Below are 27153 nucleotides of genomic sequence, written 5' to 3'. Positions count from 1 at the left end.
GGATCAAATCCCGGGCCTTATAACATACTCCACTCCCAACCTCCAAGTAATGGATCTTAACTAGGTCCTATGACTCTGCTCAAAGGCAGGTAGAACAGAAAGGAGACCAAGAGAAAACAGTGGGGTTTCTCAGACTCAGAACCTTTTAGAGATGGGGAAAGTTGGGGACACCCAATCATGCCAAGATTCACTCATGACACTAATGCAATCGCTTCCCCCAAGGGACCTGAAAACCTCCCAAAGAGGGGATATGGCTTGCCTAGGGCCACAGAGCTGCTCAGTGACAGCACTGGTACTAGAACCCAGGAATTCTCACTCCTAACACAGGCTAGGTTTGGCCCAAGACCCTCACCAACCTGTCTATTCTTCTCCCCATCTCCTTGTATAGGACTTTCCACTCTTGACACCAAAACTCATCATCCTCCTAGAAATAATATCCTAGTGTTCCTCTGGGGAACTTTTCCCCTCCTAACAAGTGTTTCTGTGCTGCTAATGATGGCTGCAGGGTGGGCAGGAGGCTCCAGCCTAGCCAGTCACAGCAGTGTACTGACGGGCAGCAGTTCAGAGACTCGGTCAGCTCCTGGACCCAACCAATGGGACCCAGTTGCTGAGACATGGAACAGAGAAATATGTCCTGTTTGCCAAGAGTGATGGTGTGGAGCCTGAGAGTGAAACAACACAGGAGAGGGCAGAGCTAAGAGATGGAGAAATGAGTCCTGATGACACTGTCAGAACACCTAGGTTAGTCCTTACCTGAAGTCAGAACCAATGAACCTACTCATTTTGTGAGACAACAGATTTCCTGTTACACTAAACCAGTTTGAAGTAGGATTCCTTGATCCTCCGCAGAATAACCATGAACATGAAACTGCGCCAGCAGCATCAGATGCAGTGTCCCTCCTCTCTGGGTCACAGAGCCCCCAAGGGGAAAGGGAATGCAGGTTGAGGGTGTCAATCCTCACCTGACTCCCCTTCATGACAGAATTCCTTTTGGCTCCCTCTGCGCCCCCCACAATCTGGGCTCCCAGTTACCTCGAGCCGTTGCTGATGAGAATACTCTCCCGGATCGTCAGGGTGCAGTAATACCACACCAGCAGGAAGTTAAAAACTTCATCCGTCACCCTGGCATGAAGAAACAGCCCCAGGGAGGGGAGCAACGTGAGCACCAGGACAGCCAGCCCTTCACCCCAAAAGGACAGCACCAGGGCAAGGGCTGCCCATGGCAGGCGCTACCTCTGGAAACCCCTACTCCACCTTGACAAGCAGAAGTCTGGACCCTGGATGTCTCCTCTCTCCCTGTAATGTCCAGGGCCACTGCTCTTCCTTCTACCGGGCCCTACCTGCACTCCAGGCTCTAGCTGAGGATCTCCTCCTCTTTGGTCCAATGCCCAAGGCAACCCATCTCTAAACTCTTCCTGTCTGGGAAGATTCTGGATGACAACAGAAGGACCTTTAAGAACTGTTCTATTTTAGGTTGTTTGTCTTCAATGGTAAGATGCAAATTCCTCCCATCTCCTCAAACCAGGTAGTTTTGGGGTGGGGGTTACTGGGGATAGATAGAATCTAGGTGTCTCTACCACTGAGACAGATCCCAAGACCTTTTTATTTGTTTAATTTTTTTTTTTTTTTTTTTTTTTTTGTGTGTGTGTGTATGGTGCTGGGGATTGAACCCGGGCTTTGTGCATGCAAGGCAACCACTTTACCAATTGAGCTATATCCCCAGTCCCCTTAATTTAATTTTTGACAGGGTCTCTCACTAAGTTGCTGAGGCTGGCCTCCAACTTAGGATCCTCCTGCCTCAGCCTCCACACTCACTGAGATTACAGGTGTGTGCAACCACACCTGGTTAAACCATTTGTTACACATATGAAATGAGTCTTAATGGCCTATGTGAGCTACCAAGCTAAATGAAGAAATACTCCTTTGCCTCTTCTACTGTGATTGTAGCCTGGAACCTAGCTGAGCAGGTCTCAGATGCAGACAGAATGGACTGCTGATGCCCATGGGGCTGTGGGCCTCAGCTTGCCATCTGTAAAGTGAGAAGGCTGGCCCCCTACCAGAGCATCCCAGGGCAAAGGGTCCCAGGAAAGAGCCAGTGGCAAACAGCCCTCTGAGGCACCCCTGCCAGCAAAGGCTCTGGTGGAGGGCTCTGTCTTTGACCCTGACAGGGAAGCTCTTCTGCACCTGCCAGTGCCAGAAAGACTTCTCCCAGGAGAAATGACCATGGGTCTGGGCTGTCTGCAGATAAGGGAGGAAAAACACCCCAATTTCCCTGAAGTGGGAGACCCTCTTCCCTCAGAGGGAAGGAGGGAGGATGCAACTTCAGCAACAATGAATAAAATTAGGGGTGTCTCTGAAGCTATGTGACTGTGTTTTGTGGAGTGAGATGACAGTTACCCTCAGACCCCAGGGCTGAACTGTTGTCACCCACAAAGATAGTCTCAGGAAGGTCAGGATTCCTGAATTCACTCTGGAATTCCAGGGCCTGAGTCCAAATCCCAGCTCTGTCACTTCCCAACTATGGGACTGAGGATGAGTGAGCCGCTCCTTGGAGCCCACACTTCCCCTCTGTAATGTGGGAGCCCTGCTGTGAAGGGCTGCCATGCTCACGAGCTCAGTTAATACAGAGTGCTTAAGACAGTGTCCCCAGTGTAGCAGAGCTATGCATGTTCTGGGTTAAAACTCTGGAAGTACCAGACCATCCAGTCTGCAAAATGAGGTTCAGAAGCTTATCACTGAGGAATCAGAGGCCCACAGGACTTGGATGAGAAGTGAGGGTGGCAAGAGACAGGTATCCCAGGACAGAGGGTCACTTTTTTTTTTTTTTTTTTTGGTACTAGGGAGTCTAGTACCAAAATCCAGGGGTGCTCAACCACTGAGCCACATCCCCATCTCTTTTTATATTTTATTTAGAGACAGGGTCTCACTGAGTGGCTGAAGGCCTTGCTAAATTATTGAGGCTGGCTTTGAACTAGCTCCTGCCTCAGCCTCCTGAGCTGCTGGGTTTATAGGCGTGTGCCACTACACACAGCCGGGTGAGGGTCACTTTCAAATGCAGGTTTTCCTGCTCACCTCCAGCAGGAGGAAAGCAAAATAGCCAGCTGTGGATACAAGGACATTTTCGCTAATCCCTTCCTAAATATTCTGGATGAAGACAGGAGTCAAAACAAAATGTTATGGTTCCAGCACTTGCTCTGACTTGCTTCAGGTGCTGGCCTCAATCTGCTTGGCAAAGTGTGTGAGTTTCCTATGGCTGCTGTAGCAAATCACCTTGAACTAAATGGTTTAAAGAAACCATTTAATCTCCTACCATTCTGGAGGTCAAAAGTCTGAACTGGGTCTCACCAGACTAAAATCAAGCTTTTGGCAGGCCTGATCCCTCCTGGAGGCTCTCAGGGAGAATATGCTTCTTGTCCTTTTCTAGTTTCCAGAGGCTGCCGTATTTCTTGTCCTTCTACCATTCCTATCTTGGTTTCTGTCATCACATCTCCTCCTGGGACTCTGATTCTTCTGTCTCCCTCTTATGAGGACTCTTATGATGACCCTGGGTCCACATGAATAACCCAGGATAACCTGCCCATCTCCAGATCCTTAACCCAATCATATCTGCAGAATCCCTCTTGCCATATAAGAGAGTGTGTTCACAGGTTGCAGAGACGAGGATGGGACCACTACTCAGCCTCTCACACTGGTCAGCACTGGTAACCAGAAACTTGCTATGCTATGCGCATTCTGCACGGATGGTCACTCTGAATCCTTGAAAAGCCCTGCACAAAGCAGGTACATGTACCACACTCACACCTGCATGACTTCCAATTGCCAGAACCTGCCACTCTTGATGTGCCCAGGGCTCTCTTGGGCCACCACAGCCACTCTTCTGGTGCATGAAGCAGATCAGAAGGTGGAGGAATTAGTACCCTCTAGGAGCAGTCCCTAGCTTCCCTGATGGACAGCAGTGGGAGGATGACACACCAGCTGCCTGGCCCTCAGGTGGGACATCCCAGGTTGTTCTGTACTGTCCTGGATTCTATGCAGCACTGAGCTCCAAATGCCTATGGGATGGCTCTTCTTTGTTTCACTTTCCGTTCAGCTACCCATGTTTCCTAGGATCATCTATCATAGGGACTGAAATACTTGTCTTGGGGTGTTATATATTTGTCTTCTAAAGGAAACCCAAGGATGGAACTACTTCCTACTTTACAGATGAGGAAACAAAGGCTCAGAGAGGGGGAGTGAGTTGCCCAGGATCACACAGCTGCTAAGCCTTGGAATGAGATTCAAACCCAAGCCCATCTAAATGAAGCTTAACTCTGACTACCTTGTTCCTACCTGGCTTGAAACCCCATAAAGCAGTTCTGACCTCACAAGCTTCTTGGCTTGAAGACTGCAGACAGAAGTCTCAAACTTTCTAGGTACCTCAGATACCTCAACAAAGCTTCCTAAACATCAGGCAGCATGGATAAGAGGGGTCCTAGGGACCATGGGAAAGACGAGGAAGCAGAGTGGTGAAGGGCTATACTCAAGGTCACATAACCTATGAGTAGTAGAGTTGGGCTTAGGACCCAGGGCTCTGAAGCTGTTGGCTGTCAAATGCAAGCTTAGAGATATCAAGGAGAGCATTTGGGTGGAGCACCCAGCAAGGAAACTATGCCAAGGGGGAAAGTATAACCCTGCTAGTTGGGCACTCTGAATATTAAGCTGTGATCTTTGGGGGGCAGATGGGAAGATAGATTCTGGCTATGTTTTCAGGCTGATCTTAAACTCATGGGCTCAAACAACTCATGGTTGCATGCACCTGTAGCTGAACTACAGGTGCATGCAACCATGCCTGGCTGTGATCTTCCTGAGAGCCCAGTCCTAACACAAGGTGACAGTGACAAAAACAGTAGCAAGTACTAATGGCTCCATAGCAAGCTCCCCTGTGGTCACCAGGAGAGAGGAGCTGGCTGCCCAGTCCCACCCCCTGCCCCTTTTTCAGCCTACGGATGGTGTACTGGGTTGAAACAATGTCCCCCAAAACTCATATCCACTGGGACCTCAGCATGTGTCCTCATTTATAAGTTTAAACGAAGTCATACTGGGTTAAGGTGAGTCCTAAATCCAATGGCTGGTGTCCTTACAAGAAGGCCATGAGGGAGACACTCAGGAAAGAAACCATGTGTCAAGAGATGCAGCGACTGAGGTAAAAGAACTTAAAGCCAAGAAACACTACGGACTACCAGGGAGGACAGCCAAGGAAGAACCTGCCTTGGAGCCTGCCAACACCTTGATTTCTAGCCTCCCCAGCCACCAGAGAAGAGGACGGATTTCTGTGGTTTTAAGCTCCTCCAGTTGGTGGGACGTCTTATGGCAGCCCCAGGAGACTGAAACAAAGGGGAGGGGGAGAAATGGGACTATCCATCCAGGCCCTGGGTAAAGAACTTGACAACACAGTCCAGGTTTCCCCTGGAGGGCCCTAGAGGTTCCCATGCAAGGGAATATAGTTGCACACCAAGAACTTTTACCCCTTCCAGAGGGGAGGGTAAGCAGGCATTACTGGTGTGCACAGCCTCTGCCCCCAGGGAAGTGGGCCAGGCTCCACGCAGCAGGCAGACATGAGCCCAGGGCGTGCGAGATCCTGTCGGGTCACCTGAGTGCCAGACCAGCAGCTGGACTCTTAGCCAAGGGCAGAAAATAAACTCTTGACACATGGACCAAATCCAAAACCATACTTGGCTGCCTCCCCTGAGGGCAGAAGAACCAAGGCCAGAGGGAAGAAGGGACCCCAGGGCAGGGCAGCGCAGCCCCACCTCCCTCCTTGGAGAGCTTGCCAACCACAGAATGTGGATGCACTGAACCTTCCCCACCCTGTGAAATATGGCCTGTTGTCTGTCACCTTGTCTTACAGATGGGGAGACAAAGGCTCCCAGGGGGAACCCACCCATGGTAACAGCCAGTTAGTCTCAAAGCCAGTGTTTAAACCAAGGCATTCTGGGCTAAACCTTTTTCTTTTTGAATTTTTAAAATTTCTTTTTTTCTTCTTTTTTTGCAATTCAGATATAATCCACTTACCTTTTAAAGTATTCAGTGGGTTTTGTTATATTCACAGAACTGTTTGCAATTGACATTACCTAATTTCAGAACTTTCTCATCACCCCAAAAAGAAACCCTATAATCCATGAACAGCCACTCCCTGTTGCCCCTCCTTCAGCCCCTCCTCCAGCAGGCTCTGATCTGCGCTGTCTCTAGATTGATCTACCGTGGATATTTCCTATCCATGCAATCATGCAACATGGTTTTCTGGGTCTGCCTTCTTCACTTAGCAGCATGTGTCTGTGTTTTATTCTGCTTTATGGCTGAACAGCATTCTGTTGTATGAATGTGCCACACTGGACTCTGTCTTAACTACTGCATCAGAGGGACCTCCAGCAGCACTGTGGGCCCTCCACAGGTGATCAGCATTGCGGTTTCCCATGAGAAATGGTCCTTCCCCCCTTATATCTTATCACACCAAACACTCCAGGAGCAGGAGGGACCTTGCCTCCATCTGGCCCCCTCTCTCTCCTGGCCCCCTCCTCACACCCCATGTGCCCATGCACACACTGCCACACCCCACTACCTGTAGTGAAGGACAAAGCGACACGTCACAGCTCCCAGGAGCAGGATTATAGTCAGGTAGAGCTTGAACTTCTCATACTCATCCTTGTAGGCAAACCTGCCATGACATAACCCCCCAAGAAAGGTCACATTCTATTAGTATTCCACTCCACTCCCAGCCCTGCCAGTTCCAGGACTACCACCACTGCCACAACCCATGAGGACCTGCACATTCCACTAAGGGAGACACTGGCCTTGAGTCAGCAGTGACCAATGAAGGAAAGAGGGCCAACTACAAAAGGTCCCCCTATTCCTGGACTCCTGGGTTAGAGCTTTGGGCCCATGATACAAAGAGATAGAGTCTCTCCCTCAACCAAGTGGTGCAGCAGAAACACAAGGGTCACTCTTGCCTAGAAATGGAGAGATTCCAGGGGTCAGGAGTACCCATTTCCCATGGGAAATGCTCTAACAAGGGAAGTAATAAATGTTATAAGAAGGGAACAGAGCAGGGGCCACTCTCATGGGAAATGGGGAACCTTATCCACCAACATACTGACCCTGGGAAAGAAGGAAGGAAACCTTCCCCAAGCTGTCTACCCACTAAGGAGGTCCAGGCCAGAAAGACCAAAAGCCAGAGCCCAAACTGCTAACCTGCTTTGATTTATGTAAAAATTCTAGCTTGGACCTATCTTCCCTGAGTGAAAAGGGCAAGATACCTGGATTTTGAGCCAGTAGGTGGGTGGAGGGGCAGGTCCAAGCATACTTACTTGGCCTGGTTGCTGAGGAGGGTCACATTCACATTACCAAGGACCAGATTCAAGTAGAGCCTAGAAGGAAAGACCTGTGAGAGCCACATTCCTGAACAGCCTTGAGAGTCGTCCCACCCAAAATTATGCACTGAGCACTTAATATGAGAAAATAGGCCCCAGAGCAAATGAGAACAATGATTAACTCAAGAATATGGCAGCTTGTACATGGAAGTCTATTAGCTCATTTCCCCCATCAAAGCTGGCTTAGAGAACCTATTGCCCCTTCTCTCATACAGCCAGATGTAAGCGTGTGACTAAGTTCCAGGCAATGAGGTGAGGTGAAGGCATAAGTATAATCTCTAGATCAATTTAGAAAGTGTTTTTTTTTTTTAAAGTGGTACTGAGGATTGAACCCAGAGGTGCTCTACAACTGAATTACATCCCCAGTCCTTTTTATACATACATACATACATACATATATATATATATATATATATATATATATATATATGTATATATATATATATATATGTATATATATATATTTTTTTTTTTTGCAGGGGTGGGGGTAGGGCAGGGTTGTCCTAAATTGCTGAGGCTGTTCTCAAACTTGTAATCCTCCAGCCTCAGCCTCTAGAGTCCAGGCATGCACCACCATGCCCACCTAGGATTATCTTTAAAATTAAGGCATAACCTTCATAAGTATATATGTCTTAAGCATAAGCATGATGAATTTTTATATATAACCAACACTCAGGTCAAAGAATAAGACATTTCCAGCCCCAGGAGGCTCCCTTATGCCCAACCAGGTCAGCTTCCCCCAGTCTTTTTTTCTATCACCATGGATTCATTTTGCCTATTTTTGAACTTCACCTATATGTACAGAGGGTAGAATCTTTTAACTTGGCTTTCTTCCCTCCATATTCCAAGCTACATCCATGTGGAGGGCGTTTTGGTCCTTCCTTCTTTTTCATGGTAAGCAGTATTCTATGGGTGGCTACACCACCACTGATTCATTTCTTTTACTTTTGATGAACATTTGGTTTATTTTCAGTTTTTGGTTGATTTTCAGTGTGTTACAAGAGTACTGAAAATTTTTCAGTAAATTTCCAACATGTAAGACAATATTTTTAAGAATAGTCCCCCTACTGTTGTGGGTCAGTCCCCAAGACTGAGAGGGCACTTGCCTAGAATGTACAAGACCTTGGGTTCCATCCCCACCTCTGTAAAAAACAAATAAACAACAACAAAATCTCTAAACTTAGTCAAGCTATGTAACAAGTCTGTTGCTATTGACATCTCCCCAATTACCCTGTACCCCTGCCATTGGTAACTATCTTTCCATTCTCTTTTTCTATATATTCACTTTTTAAAAACTCCACATATAAGTGAGATCATACAGTATTTTTTGCATCTGGCTTATTTCACTGCGCATAATGTCCTCCAGGTTTATCCATATGCTTTTAGTTATTGGCTAGTTGTGAACATACTTTTTTGTAAATTAATACATAATTCACATACCATAATTTTGTCCTTTTAAAGTATACAATTTAATGACTTCTAACATAGTTATAATGCTGTGCACCCATCCCCAGCACCTAATTCCATAACACTTCCACCAAATGAGACCCAGCACCCATCACCAAACTTTCCCTACTCTCCCTCCCCCAACCCCTGGCAACCACTCATCTACTCTGTCCCTATGGTATTGCCTATTCCGGACATTTCATATAAATAGTGTCACACAATATGTGATCTTTTGTGTCTCACTAATTTGTTAAGAGTGTTCATATACAGTCTTCCGGAGGATATAAACACCCATTTCCCCTGGGTATGTGGCCAGGAACAGAATTTCTGGGTCATAGTGTAGGTATGTGTTCACCTTCCATAGGAAATGGCAAACATTTTCTGTAAAAGGGGATTTTCTTGCTTTCTTGCTCTCCTTCCCCTTCCAGTTAACTGGGGTGGCGGATGGCAGGGGGAGCCAGATTTGTACATGCACGTCAGGACAACCCCCCATGAGGGAGAAGCCGTCTATTAAAGGATGCTGAGTCCTCAGATGACCTCTCAGCCCAGTGCTCTGGCCCACTCATCCCTGGGTAGCACATGTGAGAGGAAAGGCTCTCTCTCGTGGAGCCATCCTATGGTTGGGCCTCCATCAAAAAAGCCTGTTCTCTAATACACTAACAAAAGCACAAACAAACAGGACCTCAAGGGAGGATGGACAAATCCCATACAAGGGCAGTGGTCTGGAAAGGCTTCACTGAGGTGGTGACATTTGAATTAGGCTTTGAATAGTAAGCTTGAGAGGAGAAAAAAAAAAAAAATACAGAAAAGCCATCTTCCTAGCTATGAGTTGATTTTCAAGACATTTCCAATCGGCTATAATGGGAGCGAAAGTATAACGAGGACATTCTCTCCTGCCCAGCATTTAATCCCTATTTTCTTCAAGGGCAAAACAAGAGAATCACTACCCCGCTTAGACTCAAGGGGAAAGTACATGACCTTGGCTCAGCCAGTTAAAGCAATGCATCCTCATGATTGGTTAAGAATGGTCATGTGTCACAATATTGGCCAATGAGATTCTTTCCCAGAAGCACTGAGAAACAGAGTGTCTCTATTAGAACTACTTAAGAGGTAGGATATAAACCCAGAGCTGCTGGGGACCAGTTTATAAAGGAAGTCTGCCTATAAATGAAATATACACATTAGAAAAGAAAGTTTTTTTAAAAAGCTAAATAAGAGACAAGTCCTAAGAGTATCATTTGAGCAGCAGGATCTTGCAATATCTGAAGTTATATCTGGACTTTTCAGTTACAGGAGCCAATAAATCCTCCATTTGTTCTTAGGCAACTTTGAGTTGGGCTTGCTATCATTTGTAGCATTAAGATTTCTAACTGGTGTGAAATGCACAAAGAACTGGGGAGAGAGAAGCCAAGGACAGAAGTTTGAGTAACACTGCAAAGAGGATCATGAGGTCAGGAGCAATGGTGCATTCCTGTAATCCCTGCTACTTGGGAGACTGAGACACAGGGATCATAAGTCCAAGGCTAGCCTGGGTAACATAACAAGACCCTGTGTGAAAAGCAAAAAAATTGGGGACCAGGAATGTGGCTCGTGGTAAAGTACTTGCCCAGCATATGTGAGGCCCTAAGTTCAAATCTCAGCACTGGGAAAAAAAAAAAAAAAAAAAAAATCAAAGGTCTGAAGGCATAGCTTAGTAGAGCACCTGCCTAGCATGTATGGGGCCCTAGGTCCCATCCCCAGTACAGGAGGGTCGGGGGAAAGGTCAAGAATGCTGGGCTGCTCTTTTATCCTGTAGAAAATGACTGCCACCTAACTCATGGAAGTTTTTAATCCACATAGAACAAAAAGGAGACACTAGGAGAATGGTTCAAAATGTAATAGGGCTAGTGAGCTGCCTTCTATCCCACTGTGGGCCTAAAGGGTGGAGGCTTTGACTCAGCACTAGGGAACCAGGAGACAGGGTCAAAGTCAGGATGTCTCACATTCACATCCTGGGCTGGCTGAACCTAGGCTGAGCCCCCTTGGCCAGATATTCCATAATGTTTCTGAACCCTGTGAAAATGGAGATACCATGATCTGATGCACCAGGTTATTGAGAATAAAATGACTGATACCATAGGAGCTTCCAGCGCAATGCTGGGCATGCAATAGGCATACAATACACGCTGGTTCTCTTGGTATAGAACACCAACCCACTTGGCCCCAGGTGGCACACACATGCAGCAGGTACTAGTTCCTTGTAAGAGTCCTCCCAGGAACGTTACTACCATCTGGGAGGGGCTGATGGCCTCTTCTGGACTCAGAAAACATATAGGGAAGCGTCCTTCTCCTTCCTTTCTTGCTTCCCCATTTCCTCTCAACCTCAGGCCCCTGAAGGGAGGTGAGAGTCCCACAACAGGGCTGGGATGGGTCCCACTCCTACCCATTCTTCTTGGGCAGGTAGGCCTCCATGTCAAAGAAGACGTTCTGCCGCTCCTTAATGTGGGCACTCATCTGCTGGACCAGCTCTGCCTCCTCCTGGCTGGCATGGCGCTTGTACCTGCAATGGGAGGTGTGGGCATAGAGATAGGGCATTACTCAGAGATGGAGAAAGAGCAGGGACCTCTCCACATGTCCACCCCAAACAGGGCCTCTTGCAACCTCAGTTCTCCATCTGTACCCTCTGGGCTTGACACTGGCTCCCAGTAGCCTTGTGACCTTGGAAAAGTCCTTGAATTTCTTTGCCTTATTTTCCATACTGGAAAAGTAGGGATAGCAGCAGGCCCTTCCTTATAAACAACAGCCTTTGAGAATGATTCAGTAAACACAGTATAAAGCCCAGAATGATACTTGGCACACAGTAGGATCTCAATAATCAGCTAGCAAAACTTTTTTTTCCCCTCACTATTCTACAGGAAAATGTGTAGAAGTATAAGCAGGTGATCACAGTCTGACTGTTACCCTCTGGAGAAATGTAACTCTTAAAACTAGAAAAACAAAGTCTGGAGACACGGCACCCTTAGGATGGTGGGAGAGGTCCTTGGTCTAGGGCCCTAACTCACAGGTCAACCTTGAAACCTGGTGCTTCACAACTAGGGACACTGGGCAATGTCTGGAGACATTCTGGTTGTCACAACATGGGTGAGGAGCCCCACTGGTACCCAGTGGGTAGAGGCTGGATGCTGCTAAACCTCCTACAACACCCAGAAGAGTCCTTCATGGCACAGAATCATCAACGGTGTTAAGGCTGAAAAACTCTGGGCTGAAAACAGATGGGACTCTGGAGGCTGTCATCAGAAAGCTGTGATTTGCCATGGGTGACGATGTGTCTACATGATGATCCATGACCCCTTACTCCTCAACCCCTTATGAGCCCCTGATTCCAAAATGTTCAGCCAAGGCAAGGGATCTGATCAACACCTTCTCCAACAACTGCCTGCGAAGGAAGGGAGAATTGATTAGGAGGCACGAAAACAGAGGCCCACATAAGTGACCTGGTCATGTCACTTAAAGCCTCAATTTCCCTGCCTGCCTTGCGGGATGAAGGCATCCATTGGATGCCCTTACCTACAAGAGATGAGCTTCCTAAACCATGAAGACATGAGGACTGAGAAGTGAACATGATCTGGGCTCAAGAACTGAACTCAGGTACTCTTGGGACCACAACTTGGGACCCCAATCTAGTACCTCCAAAACCAGAGACCCTGGTGGGGAAAGCACCCCACATCTGTGAGAATACCTGCTGTAAACCTGGCCAGCAAGACTTCTTTCAACTGCATCCCAGTTTTCATCTGAGAAACCTCCTCTCATTCTTTTGCCCCCTCCATTTAGATCAAGCAGGGCTTTCCCACTCACCAAGGTCCATAGACAGAGCACATGACACAGTCTTACTCAAGCAGTCTCAGGGACTGGTTCAAAGATGGGCACATGACCAAGCCTAGCCAATGAGGATCAACTCCAGGATTTCTGCTAAAGCTCTGGGGGAGACAAGTTTTCATGCTGTTGGAGGGTGGAAACAATGCAGTAGGAAAGAAGGCTAGAGGATCTAAACTTGTTACTGTAAGTGGCCATCTCAGTGCAAAGCAAATCTGGAGGATGACAGAATTTCGAGAAAAACACAGATTCCTACAAATACCCTTTGATCCCTGGATCCAGCAATGTCTGAAGGTACTCCTGCTTTTTTTCCCATTAGAACTTCCATTCTCTGTTTAAGCCAGTTTTGAGATGGTATTCTATCATTAAACAACGAGGAAACCATTAAGTTGCAGCCCCACCTACCTCTGGAGCGTGTGCTTCAAGTCCTTGAGCCGCCTCTTCTGCTTGTGGATGGAACTGCTACACAAGGCCTGCAGTGCTGTCAGCTCCTCCAGCTTCTGCCTGTAGATCCTGTGGGTCTCCTGAAGGATGGAGTGGCCAGGGTAGTTTTGTGGGGGAACATTAACAGGCCGTTTTTTATAGTTTGCTTGTGGTCAGGCTATAGAGGTCACAGGCTGACAAAAAGCAGCATGACACAGTGCCTGTGTCATAAGTAACTGCTGCTTTTTCCTGCCCAGGTTCTATTCGTTCTAATGCTAACATCAATTAAATATGCCACTGAGGGGCTACGTCTAATCAATTCATTGTCCAGATGCTTTGGTAAAACTTGAGGTCCCACTCTAAGGGTGGTCATGCGACCCTGGCCTGGCCAATCAGTATCCTCCAGTTCCCTAACAACTGCTGGGTTCAGAGTTGAACACATGGCTCCTGCTGGCCCAGTGAGAGCCGACCCTGGGACTTTGGCTAGCAGGACTGGCTTAGAGATGTTCTTTTCCCCCTAGGTTTGCTAATCTGTTAGAAGTTACACACGGACTCTGAGAGGGGGGAGCCTTTCTAAAAATGAAGTCACATAGAAAACAGAACTGAGAGATGGTAAGGGATGGAATTCTCATAGCATCTGCTATGGTTTGGATACAATTTGTCTCCCAGAGGTTTATGTGCTGGAAGCTTGGTCACCAATGTAATGGTACTGAGAGGTGGTAGGACTTTTAAGAGGGTGGACCAAGTAGGAGGTAATTAGGTCATGGGAGTACTACCCTTGAAAGGGATAGCTTATCGTGCAGGAGTAAGTAATGTCTCAATGGGTTGGATTAGTACTCATGAGGGCAGATTGTTAAAGCAAGGTTGGACCTTCCCCTGACTCTCACTTAAACATGTGCTCTTCCACAGGTACCCACTGGCCACCGTCACACATGCCTCCATCATTTGATGCCATTTTCCATGTTATGAGACAGCAAGAGGCCCTTGCAAGATGTAACCACTTAAGCTTGGACTTTTCAGCCTCCAAAATCATAAGCCAAAATAAACTTCTTTCCCTTATAAAGCACCCAAACTCAGATATTTTGTTATAGAGACAGAAAATTAATTTTGGCTCTTGGGTCTAGGCAAGTCTCAAAGACATGTTATCCAATACCCTGGGTTCTATGAATTGATAAATTCCCCTTCACTTACTACTCACTTTGACTTCAGTTTCTGATCCTGGCAATGAGGAGAGAGTGCTGAGTCAACTAGAAAAAAGAACATACCTCCTCCCTTAAAGCCACCCTCCCTCCCCCAGACACATTAATTCAATAAACTTACTATCTTATTCTTGGAAATAACCATTCAGAGCCACAGAGACTTCATCCCAATGCTGGGAGAATGGAACACAGTAATTTCTTGAATTGCTGCTTTGAGGAAAGAAACTAATAGGAAATGTGGAACATGAAATTAAAATCAATAAGCCAATGGATACAGTTTAAATGGCTGCCTTTTTGGCTGTTGAGGAAATATTTTTAACAAAGGCAGAAATGGGGATGGTTGGCTAGTGGGGACAGAGCCTAAACTCCCACACCTACCAGGCAGGGTCTCTAGATACAAGGTTCAACCAGAAAATGAGGAAGCAGTGAAGTCGATCAAGTGGACAGATAATTAGGAGTGAAATCCAGTGATGAGTGATTCACCCTGGCCACCCACCTGGAAGACAGAAGAATCAGTAGCCTCTCTCTCTCTCTCTCTTTGGGCCTCCCAAAGAAGGAAATCTTGTTTTGGTTTTTGTTTTAAATTTTAAATAATTTTAACTTGCAGAATCGTAAGAATAAAAAAAAAACTTCTCTATATTCTTGACCCACATTTACCCACTATTTTCATTTTCATTACATTGCATTTGCTTATCACCTCTGTGTGTCCTCTTTCTATATCAGGCATACGTAAACTACAGCCCATGGGCCAAATTTGGCTCTCTAATTTTGTATGGGCAGTAAGAAAATGGGTTGTGTAGGGTTGAAAAAGAAAAATCAAAAGAATATCTTGTGACACATGAAAATTATATGCAGTTGGAATTGCAGTATCCATACATCCAGTTTTACTGGCACACAGCCACGCCTATTCATTTACATATGGTCATGGATGCTTTGGCACTAAAACAGCAGAGTGGCTATGACAAAGACCATATGTCCCCCAAAGCCTAAACTCTTCTTTTGGTCTTTTACCAAAAATTTTGCCCACTCCCATATTATCTCAGATATTTGGGATTCAGTTATAGACAACACAACTTTCTACTTCTAAATACTCCAATGTGTCTCTAGAAACAACGATATTACCTTATATGTCCAAAATACAATGATCAAATACAGAAAATTCAACCTTGATACAGTGCAATGCTGTTACCTCAAAGACCATGCCAATTCACATTCTGGTATCGCTTTCTTTCATGGCACTTCCCTCCAGAGCCTGGATCCAACTCAGTCTGGTGCCTTTCATTATTTCTGCTAGTGTCTCCAGCTTCTTTTAACCTGCGATGGTGCCTCAATCTTGTCTTTCAGGAATTGATGGGGTTGTTTGTTTTAAATATTTTTTTTTTTAGTTATAGGTGGACACAATACCTTTAGTTTATTTTACGTGGTGCTAATGATGGAACTTAGTGCCTCATACATGCTAGGCAAGCGCTCTACCTCTGAGCCACAGCCCCAGGCCTCAGAAATTGATGTGTCTAGAGAGTTCAGTCCAGGAGCCCAGGTTTGCCTGATGTTTCCTCTTGATTAGATTATGCTTATACACTGGGGCTGGAATGTCACTCCTATGATGCTGTGTCCCCAGAGCCTCCTGTCAGAAGGGACATGGTGCCTGTGATGTTGACTGTGATTACACAGTGAAGGTGTCCATCTACCAGAGTATTCACTGTACACTGATAACTTTCTTTCTTTATTTATTTTTTTTTTCGGGGCTGCCCAAGACTTATGCATGCTAGGCAAGCACTGTACCATTGAGACATACCCCAGCCTCACAGTGACCAACTCTATTTGTAATTAGCAAGTTATCTCAGGGCTGAGGCTCAGTGGCAGAGCACTTGCCTCACAAGTGCCAGCTCTGGGTTCAAGTTCCGTGCACCAAAAATACATAAATAAAATAAGTTATCTGTGTGGAGAAAGACTATGTGTGAATCACTTCTGAATTCTTCAGTGAAACACAGCCCTCAAGTGCAAGGAACATCTGCTAGTAACAAAGGAAACCCACCAGAACAGGAGAGGGATCACTGGAACAGAGAGAAACCTTCCACAAGGTGGGACCTTCAGATGAGCAGCTCCAGGGAGATAAAGGGCCACACTGCCTCCCAGCATTTTGGTGTTGGGTTCCACCATGGAGAGATAAGGTGAAGGCCACACAATCAGCATCCAAATGCTCACCAGGCCCTCCTCAGTGTGAATTAATATTTAATTTCACAAGTAAAACATGAAGACATTATCCTTGTTAAAAATTAAAACACTATGTCATAGAACCTCTCTGGCTTCAGGAAAGCAGGAAGACTTGGTAATCAACTCCAAATGCTCATCTGCCCAGCTGTGTTTGCTTTAGAGGGACAGGACAGAGACACTCCCTTCAAGGCTGTGAACAAAACCAGGACTTGTCATCACTTCCCTGAGCTCATTAATACAAAAAATTTGCTTCATGTGGAAAAAAATGAACACATAAACCCAACAAGTCAAGCTTAGGCAAGAAAACTGCAAGTTCTTCTTTGAATATCCTTCTTTCCCAGAAATAACCATTGTTATCAATTTCTTCTAGATCTTCTTTCTCCCTCCTTCCTCTCCCCCTCTCCCCAACATATCTCTCTCTCTCTCTCTCTCTCTCTCTCTCTCTCTCTCTCTCTCTCTCTCTCTCTCTCTCTGCAAGGTCTCACTATGTAGCCAAGGCTGACCTCAAACTCTCCATCCTCCTACCTCTGCCTTCTGAGTAGCTAGAAAACAGGTGTCCACTGCCGCACTTGGCTAGCCCTTCTTCTATGTACTCTGCCAAGTTATGGTCCATGTATTTCTGTTTTTTTTTTTAATATTTATTTTTTTTAGTTGTAGTTGGACATAATATCTTTAGTTTATCAATTTATATGTAGTGCTGAGGATCGAACCCAGGGCCTGGCACGTGCGAGGTGAGCGCTCCACCACTAAGCCACAACCCCAGCCCCTTTATTATCACTTCTATGTAATAAGAGCATATAACAAAAGATCTATCCTCTTGGAAAATGTGTGTGTATATAACACAGTATAGTTAACTGTAGGCACTTACTATGCAGTGAGATGAATAAACCTCAGGGCTTATTCATCTTGTACAATTGAAACAATGTACCCTTTGATTTACCTCCCTACTGTACCCTGTATTCTATATTCTATATAGATCTGTTTCTATATGCATGAAAAAAATACACACAAACACACACATACACACACACACACACACACACACACACACATACATTAAAAAATATATACTGTTGCAAAAAAAATATTGCCCCCAATACTTGGTTTCTTTTGTTTCCTTTTAGTAACAGTATTCCATCAAGCTGTAGCTGGGCACATGGCTATCCAGCTAGGGATTACATTTCCCAGCCTCCTTTGCAGCTAGTTATAGCAGCACAACTAAGAGTTAGATGTAAGCAGGAGCAATATGTTCAAGGTTTTCCTTTTGTTTTGTTTGTATTCATGGTGCTGAGGACTGAACCCAAGGACTTGTACATGCAAAGTATAAACTCCACCAATGACTACTTTCTATATGGAACTTCTTGACTTCTACTCTGGTTCTCTGGCTGTGATGCAGCAACAACAGGTTGATTTATCTTGAAACTAGAGATGAAAGCTACATGATGAAAATGGCAGAGGACACTGTGCCCTCTCCAACCAAACCATCCTGGGTTCTAGAGTGGCATCATGTGACAAAGCTTCCCACCTATGAAGGTTTTAAAGCATGGCCACCCATTCTTTAGCATTCCTCACATACAGAAGTCTTTGTTCCCACCCCTCAAATCTAGATAGACTGGGACCAATCTGACCAGTAGAATGTGGGAAAAGAAACACCATTTGACTTCTCAGAGTCACAAGCAGTCACGTGGCTTCTACTTTATTCACAGGAACATTCACTCTTGGAGCAGAGTCCAGCTACCCTGAGGCCATCATGCCACGTGGGAGCCATAACAATATAGAGAAGTCACATGTGGATACTCCAATCAATGATACTAAGACAAATCTTCCTGTCATGGAAGTCCAGGTGCCAGATGTGAGCGTAAAGAAACCTCCAGAGGATTCCAGTCCCAACCAGGTGAGTTTTTCCCCAGACTTTCAAGTCTTCCCAGCTAAGACCCCAGGTATTTATACAGAGCATGCTAAGCACCCCTACTGTGCCCTGTCTAAATCCCTGACCCACAAAAATTAAAGAGTTTGATACGGTTATTATTTTACACAGCAACAGACAACTGAAACCTCACCTGTACCTCACCTTCCTCTATGTTGTCAATAAGAAAGAAACAAATACACTACCTCCTTAAAGTGGTTTCATTTCAGGAATCTCCTTTACAACAGAATAGCTTACACCCTAAAGCACATACTTCACTCTTATTAGTGTTGTGAAGTATTTCGAGATATGGGTACACTATAGCTGATTTAGTCATTCCCCTGCTGTCAATGTTGTTGTTGTTCCTGGGCTCTTGATTATAACCATCAGCACAGCATTGAATAATATCCTTGCATAGCTTCTCTAGGCGTACGAGCAAGCATCTCTCTGGGGAAGATAATCTCTGGGGAAAAGAAATAGAGTTCTTGGGCCAGAGAGAACAGGCTTGTTTTAGCTTTAACAGATCTACCCTGTAGCTGGCTATAGCAATGTCTACTCCCATCACAGCATGTGACAGTTGTACACACCTCACAAACACTCGACACTATTGACATTTAATTTTTCCCATTTTTCTAATGTTCCACTACTGATATTTTCAGCTCATCCCCAAAGCATTAGACTGGATAGGGACAGAAAGTCCACAGGCCTTCCCATAGTTTTGTCCTCTGGCATATGGGGTCATTCCTACTCCCCTGCAGTTGTCTCATTCTGCCATAGGCCAGAGTCATTGGGAGATGCCATCCTGGAGACCACACACGTGGGCCACATACTTGGTCACTCCAAGTCTTGGCTCCAAGGCTCAGAATCTATTAGCCATAAAAATAGCAAACTGGGTGGGAGAGTCAGAAACAAAGAACTTTATGTGAAATACTCTGTCCCTAAAGTACTCCTTACCTATACCAAGTCTTTGTAGTTTCACCCTTGTGCTAGTTTTGCAAGCAATAGAAAAAGTTATTGATTAATGTTTTGTAACCTTACTTTTTTCCAGAGAGTTGTCTCTATTTTTTTTTTCTTTTTTTGGTGCTAGAGACTGAACCCAGAGGCACTCAACCAATGAGCCACATACCCAACTCTTTTTATTTTGAGACAAGGTCTCAATAAGTTGCTTAAAGACTTTCTGAATTGCTGAGGCTGGCCTCAATTTGCCATCTTCCTGCCTGAGCCTCCTGAGTTGCTAGGATTACAGGCATACACCATGTCCAGCCCTCTCATTTTTTTAATTGTTTAAAACACACATAACATAGAACTGATCATCTTGACCACTGTTAAGTATATAATACAGTAGCATTGAGTACATTCACACTGTTGTGCAACCATCCAGAACTTGTCTTCCTGTGAAAATGAAACAATGAGCCCACCAAACAATAATTTCACCGCCCCTTCTCCAGCCCCCATTAACTGATATTCTATGTTCTGTCTCTACAAATCTGCCTCCTCCAGGCACAATGTGAGTGGACGCATGCAGCATTTATCCTTTGTGACTGGTTCATTTACACTTGGCATAATGTGTTCAAGGCGCATCATGCTGCAGCATGTATCAGAATTTCCTTTCGTCTTAAGGCTGAACCATGTCCCCTTGTAAGGGTGCATCACACTGATGGACACCTGGGCTGCTTCCACTTTTTTGGCTGTTGTGAATAATGCCACTGAGTGTGGACGTACAATTTTTTTCAAGATCCCGCCTTTAATTCTTTTAGGTATATACTCAGCAGTGGGACTCCTGGATCATATGGTAATGCTACACTTAATTTTTTGAGCAATCACAATCCCATTTTCCACAATGGCTGCATCAGTTTATTTTACATTTTTCCTTTTTTTCTTTTTTTCAGTGCCTGGGATTGAACCTAGGGCTTTGTACATGCTGAGCGAGTGCTCTACCTCCAAACTACATCCCCAGCCCTTCCTTATTTTGAGACAAGGTCTTCCTGAGTTGCCCAGACTCACCTTGAACCTGCAATCCTTCTGCCTCAGCCTCCTGAGCGCTAGGAATATATGGGCATGTGCCATGATCCCCAGCTGGTAACACCCTTTTTTAATTGTCTCTTGATACACTCACTGTCCATGGGCATTCCTAGCAAGTACAGATGAAACTATTCCCATATTCCCTCTGCACACAAGGGTGTCTCCGTCACACCCTCAGTGGGACCTGTTCTGTGAGCTTCTTTTCTCAGAAGCAGATGAGCCAACTAAAGCAATCCAAGCCTGCCTCTCATCCAAACCACCCTGCCCTCCACGGATGGAGCCGGCAGGCCAGATGGAGGCCTTCTGTTGTTTTTTGCTAACAGGCAGCTATTCCTCTCTGGTTTACATCCCCAGTGTCTTTAGAAACTCATCGCTCCCCATACTCTGTCCACAAGATCTAGCTAGGGTGGGGCTGGCCCTGCCCCAGGCTCCAGAGGAGGGCACAAGAACCAGGCCTGGCCAACCAGAACATCAGCCTCCTGACCCAGCTGGCTGACTCAAGGATGACATTCGTACCAAGAAAAGTCAGTACAGGGCCTGTATGAGAACTGCTGAGAAGCAGCAGCTCTGTTCCTGGTAGTTTTGAAGGTGGCAAGCTAAGGCGAGAGCTCATAATGGGGCTGTCTTGACAACATTTGGGGACCATGCCTGAGAATGAATCCAACTTGGGAAAATGAGGCTGAGAGGGAGGTGAAGCTTGAGCCTAGTGATTTTCCTGGAGTCCCTGAATCTGCTTCCATCTTTAGACAGTGCATCTCGACTTCCCAATTGCAGAAGCATATTCCATTCTGTCCCATGGTGCTTTGCCAATTTGGGTTTAGAGTCTTCACTGCAGAGGCAAGTGTCAGAATCCAGATAAAGGGGGCAAAGAAGGGAGGTTTCCTTCTGGGCAAACTTAACCATGTTAGTTAAGAAGAGAAGCTGAGAACCCTGGAGTCATTATTACCACCTCTTGCCCAAGGCACTCCTACTTAAAGACACCAAAACCAAGGACCTGAAGCCTGCTTGAATGATCCCTTCATCAAACTAGCAACTAAACAGACACCCCAAAATACAGATCTCTGAACACCCAACACCAGGTTTTTCTACCAACTAAGACTCTAAAGCATTATTTTAAACAACTTCAGGGGTGGATAACTTATACACCATAAAATTCACCCATGTGAAGAGTATAATTTAGGGACTTTTATACAGTTACCAACTTTTACAACTATCACATCTAGTGTTAGAACATTCATGCCATCACCCAATAAGATTTAGAATGTCTATTAGCAGTCATTCCCCATTTCCTCCTCTTCCAAGCCCCTGGCAACCACTAATTTCCTTTCTGTCTCTATAAATGTATCTTTTCTGGATGTATCATATAATTGGAATCATTATAATATGTGGTTTCTGCATCTGGATTCTCTGACTTAGCATAATTTTTTGAGGTTTTTCTATGATAGAATATATCAGTATTGTTTTATTGCTAATCAGCAGATATACTGGTTGTTGGACGTTTGGCTTATTTCTACTTTTGGCTTATTGTGAATAATGCTGCTATGCCCATTCATGTACCAGTTTTGTGTAGACATGTATCTTCATTTCTTTGGGTAGATACCTAAGAATGGAATTGCTGGTTTGTACAGTAAATTTTTAACTTGGTGCACTGGCACATGCCTGTCATCCAAGTAACGTGGGAGGCTGAGACAGGAAGATCACAAGTTTGAGGCAAGCCTTAGAAACTTAGCAAGACCCTGTCTCAAAATAAAAAAAATTTAAAAGGAACAGAGATGTAGCTCAGTGGTAAAATGCGCCATGTACCAATTTTAAAAGAAAAAAATTAAAGAAAATTCAAAACTGCTGAACTGTTATTTTTATTTCTAACCTTGGAAGCATTTGGATTGGATCTTAGGAGACACTCACCCCAAACTGGGAGTCAGCTCTCTGCAGACAGAGCCATTTGCTTCTTAAACCAGCTTATTAAATGTGATTGACTCCCACATCAAGTTGCTACCTCTAAAAATAACCTGGAGTGCCCCGGGCAACAATGGAGACAGACAACTATGGAGAAAAGGACTCCATTCTGCAGCCCAAAACAGGCCCCAGTCCCCTATCTATCTAGTTCAAGACCAATCCAAACAAATAAACACTTGATAGAACACCTAAAGATGGAGCTGGGGTTGTGTGTGAAGGGGTTAACAATAAAGAAAACATTTCCAGCAATGAGTCAAATGCTAACATGTTTACTTTTCTAAGAACAAAAACAGAATCTTAATACATGACTTGATTCTGTCATAAATGATGTCCTATTTATGGTCCTAATTCATAAATGACTGACATTGAGCCTACAGAGCTATTTTTCTTTATAATTTTTTAATCTACTGCTTATTTTATTATGAATTATTTCAGGCACACAAAAAAGACAGACAATCCCATAATTAACACCTACCTTCACACCCTTAAGAGTAGTGCAAAGAGAGTTGAAAGGACCTATATTATTCCTAGACAGTATTCCTATCTCCACCCACAAAAATGGGGGTTTTTTCTGGGTTTTTTTTTTTTTTTTTTGGCAGTGCTGAGGATTGTGCATGCTAAGTAAATGCTCTGCCACAACCTCACTTCTGCACCCTATACTGGTTCTTTCTCTGACACCTAGGCATTGCTCCCTTCTCCCTAAGCACTGCTCTTCTCTTCCTAAGGATTGCTCCTGCTCTGCCCCTGAGCTGGCTTTAGCCGATGGGAGTCTCAAGCAGAGGACTGGAAGGTGAGAGGAGAGAGAAGCTGGAACATTTGTTCCTCCTACTTTCTTCCTGTTCTAGTATATCCTTCAACCACTAGAGCTTTTGACTGCAACTCCTCTTCCCCAGCGACAAGCAATGGCCAGCTCAGATGAGTCCACCTTCCCAGTGCTCTCCTCTTAGGGACAGGACAAGTAATGACTCCCTGCTATGGCCAACTACAGGAGCTTCCCCCTTAAACTGCTCACACCTCTGAAAATCCTCTGTTCTTTTCAGTAAGATGCTTTTGACAAAATTGCTTGCTTCCTGCCAGGGCTTTGCTACACTAAATTTGATCTTTATCATTCCCCTGAAGTCTTTACACTTGCACTACATACATATGTATCATTAAATAAAACATAGTTACTTTTTGTTTTGTTTTGGCTTTTTGTTTTTGTTTTTGCTGGGTACTGGGGATTGAACCCAGGAACACTTTACCACTAAGTTACACTGCCAGTCCTTTTTTGAGACAGGATCTTGCTACATTGCTGAGGTTGGCCTCTAACTTGGGATCCTCCTGCCTCCACCTCCCAAATCACTGGGATTACAGGCATACACCACCTTTCCTGGTTCATAATGTTGTTTTGAATGTTTTTACCTTTATTATAAAAGGCATATTGTACATACCTATCTACAACTGCAACTTTTTGCTCAACATTAATATATCTAGGTCCAGGGCTGGGGCTGTAACTCAGTGGCAGAGTGCTTGCCTTGCACATATGAGGCACTTTCAATTCTCAGCACCACATTAAAAATAAATAAATAAAATAATAAAGGCATGCTGTTCATCTATAACTATAAAAAATTTATTTTTTAATAAATTTATTTATTTATTCTATTGATACCTCTACTTTGCATGTTCAGTCATAAACAATATTGTACAGATCTGCTACCAATTTTTTAACTGGGGGCTGGGGATGTGGCTCAAGCGGTAGCGCGCTCGACTGGCATGCATGCGGCCCAGGTTCGATACTCAGCACCACATAACAAACAAAGATGTTGTCTCTGCCAATAACTAACTAACTAAATAAATAAATATTAAAATTATCTCTTAAAAAAAAACAAAGTTTTTTACTGTATGTATATATATTATTTATAAAAATGTAGATAGGATTCCATTTGGATTAGGAAAAAAAATAAAAGGAATTGTGCTAACATCAGCTTTGTGAGTTGTGATGTCCCCTGCATCTTTCCTGCATGTCTAATTACCATTCTCCATATGTAGGAAACACAAACAAGCAAGTTTCCAACATAGGACGTTGGGAGCTCTGCCACCTCCCCTGTCCTTTGAGGTCGCACACTCCACCCCAGAGGGAAGGTGAGGTTAATGAGTCCAGGTCCCAGCAAGGCTGTGAAACATCTGGCAGCACCTTCTTAACACAACTAGGCTGGGTCATGAGATCCAGAACTTGGGACTCAAACCTCTGGAGTCAACATTTCTTGTAAGAATTGCCAGACATGGGCTGGTTGTAGATCAGTGGTAGAGTGGTAGAGCACTTACCTAGCATGTGTGAGGCACTGGGTTTGATTCTCAGCACCACATATAAAACAAATAAATCAATAAAGTCCATCAATAACTAATAAAAATATTAAAAAAAAAAAAAAAAGAATTGCCAGACAGGAATCTCATGGCATCTACAAACAGGGCTCTGGCCAAAGAGTGTTAGAAGGTAGCAATCTGGTAAATTACAACAGAGCCATGGCTACCACCAAAGTGTGGTGCCTTCTGATGTGCTTTTTGCTGGTAGTAAATTTTTATGAGATTACTTTTATATAGCTTGCTTTCTAAGAAATCATCTTCGAATAGATTTTCGGATGCTGACTATACTTAACTAGGACCTGTCACCATAGAAACACTACTCAGGTTGGCAAGTTGAGTTCACATGAAATATATTGATTCTCTACTGAGAAAGGTTCTGAGTCATGTGCTAGGATCGATTAGTGATATCTGTAATAGGAGTAGTAAGTGGGGGTATATACTCCCCTATTCATCCCCATGCCCTCCCTGTGTATTCTATACACAGCAGCCAGAGAGATGCCCACTTCAACTGACAGTAAAAAGTGCAACTGTGGGGTACTAGGATCTGTTTTATGAGGTTTTAATAAGATAATACTGAACTTCCTGCCTCTAGCCCACCTCCCTGTATTTTTTCTTTTTTTTTTTTTTTTTTGCAGTGCTGGGAATGGAACCTAGGGCTTCATGCATGCTAGGCAAGCACTCTACCACTGATATAACCTCCAGCCCCTCCCTGTGTATTCTATACACAGCAGCCAGAGAGATGCCCACTTCACTGACAGTAAAAAGTCAAGGTCTTTATAAGGTCCCTGTCACCCTGTGAGGTCGGGATTTAGGAAAGGCTGCTTTAGACTACTTCTTCCTATGCTGGGTGGGACAGGGTCAGGTTTCCAGGGATATAAGAAAGGAACTGCTCATTAAATTACCTGCCACAAGTTCGTAAGTGACCTTCTGTGGTCACACCATAGGTCAGAAGGCCAGGTTCTCAGGCTGATAATCAATTCACCAGATTGGCCAAAACCCAACTGCCCAAAAACTATATCATCATGGCAACAACTTTCCCCAGAATCCAGTTAAGGCCAGATGCAAATTAAGCCTGAAGAAAACTGATTCTCTAGAAAACATTCCGCTAGAAGTCCCAGACCTTGTTGGGGCTTTCTGTGAAGGAGGGGGAGTTCCAAAGACCTTTCAAATCCTCCAGAGTCTCAGAATTGGGCTTCCTCTTTCCTTCATTTCAAAAAGAGAAACAGATAAAACACAAAGACACCAAAATCAGACAGAAGCAAACATGAAACCCCCACATCCCAGATTCTCAGGCAGATGTAGGAAAATTTAGACTGACCAGGATTTTCTGGTGCAAAAAAAGTCCTTTCTAATTGTTTACCTTCTTAGTTGTAACCTCCAACCTCACCCTTCCCTGTGTTACCTCCTTGTTCCTCAATCACTGTCTCAGGTCAGAGTCTCTGTCCAATACACTCACAACACACACCCGACTCATTACAAGCAGTTCCAGGGACTTTCAGACCAGGAGTTCAGAGATCTCAGAAGTATAGAAGACGGAGAGGAGCCTCCCAACATGTGAAGAACTAATTTTACCACTAAATAGCTGTGTGAGGCCAGCTCAGTCAATGAACATCTCCAAGCTTCAGCTTCCTCATCTGTGAATTAAAGATGTAGATGGTGCTTTGCTCCAATGATTTTTTTTTTTTTTTTTTGTACTACAGATTGAACCCAGGGGCACTTAACCACATCCCCAGCCCTTTTTTGAATTTTATTTTGAGACAGGGTCTCGCTGAGTTGCTTAGGGCTTCACTAATTTGCTGAGGCTGGCCTTGAACTCACGATCCTCCTGCCTCAGCCTCCTGACTCACTGGGATTACAGGCAGAGCCACCATGCCCGGCCAGTCAATGATCTGGACCCCCAGGAAGCCATCGTCACCAGTCTCTGACCCAACAGCTGACCACCAAAGCCTGTAACCAGCCTATAACCTCTTCCCCAAAGTAAGATCCAGTCTACCATCTCTACAAAACTGAGCAGCTGTTATTCTTTCCATTACAACCCTTGCTGAACACCAAGGGATAAAGTCCAGACTCAGTTCCCAACGCCTCTGTCCCTGACACACCTGAGCATCCAAGACATCAAAAGGAACATAACAACAAATCAAAGGACTCCTTTGCAACCTCTGCCTGCCAAGACTTGCTTTCTAATTGCTGTTAATTGCAATAATTGCATAGCTCTGAAGTGTAAGGCTCCTCCTCCTCCCCCCTACCCCCTCCTAGTCTGAGGCAGGGCAAAGGAAAGGAGTTAAAACAACAAAAGCTCCACACAGCACATCTCTTCTTCTTTTCTGCTCCTGATCTTAAGATTTACTCTGTGACTCCATGGCTGGACATGAGCTTAGAGTTCAGT

General features: G+C 44.8%; 1 protein-coding gene across 3 annotated transcripts in view; it reads right to left on the bottom strand.

The window, feature by feature from the left end:
• Tmem120b (transmembrane protein 120B) overlaps window positions 1-27153 on the bottom strand; it is a 45090-nt gene that overhangs the window by 16130 nt on the left and 1807 nt on the right. For 2 of the 3 annotated variants that reach the window (XM_076848165.1, XM_076848240.1), the window contains exons 2-6: window positions 13110-13228; window positions 11275-11391; window positions 7344-7403; window positions 6599-6694; window positions 1033-1122 (exon numbers count right to left, since the gene is read on the bottom strand). In XM_076848165.1, the coding sequence (XP_076704280.1) occupies window positions 1033-1122; window positions 6599-6694; window positions 7344-7403; window positions 11275-11391; window positions 13110-13228 (482 nt within the window). The remainder of the gene's footprint in view (window positions 1-1032; window positions 1123-6598; window positions 6695-7343; window positions 7404-11274; window positions 11392-13109; window positions 13229-27153) is intronic. The other variant, XM_076848318.1, reaches the window with a different exon arrangement.

The sequence above is a fragment of the Callospermophilus lateralis genome, chromosome 1, assembly GCF_048772815.1.
Source record: "Callospermophilus lateralis isolate mCalLat2 chromosome 1, mCalLat2.hap1, whole genome shotgun sequence".
NCBI classification, from domain to species: Eukaryota; Metazoa; Chordata; class Mammalia; order Rodentia; family Sciuridae; genus Callospermophilus; species Callospermophilus lateralis.
The sequence above is the reverse complement of the archived record's forward strand: the minus strand, read 5'-3'. Positions and strand labels throughout refer to the sequence as shown.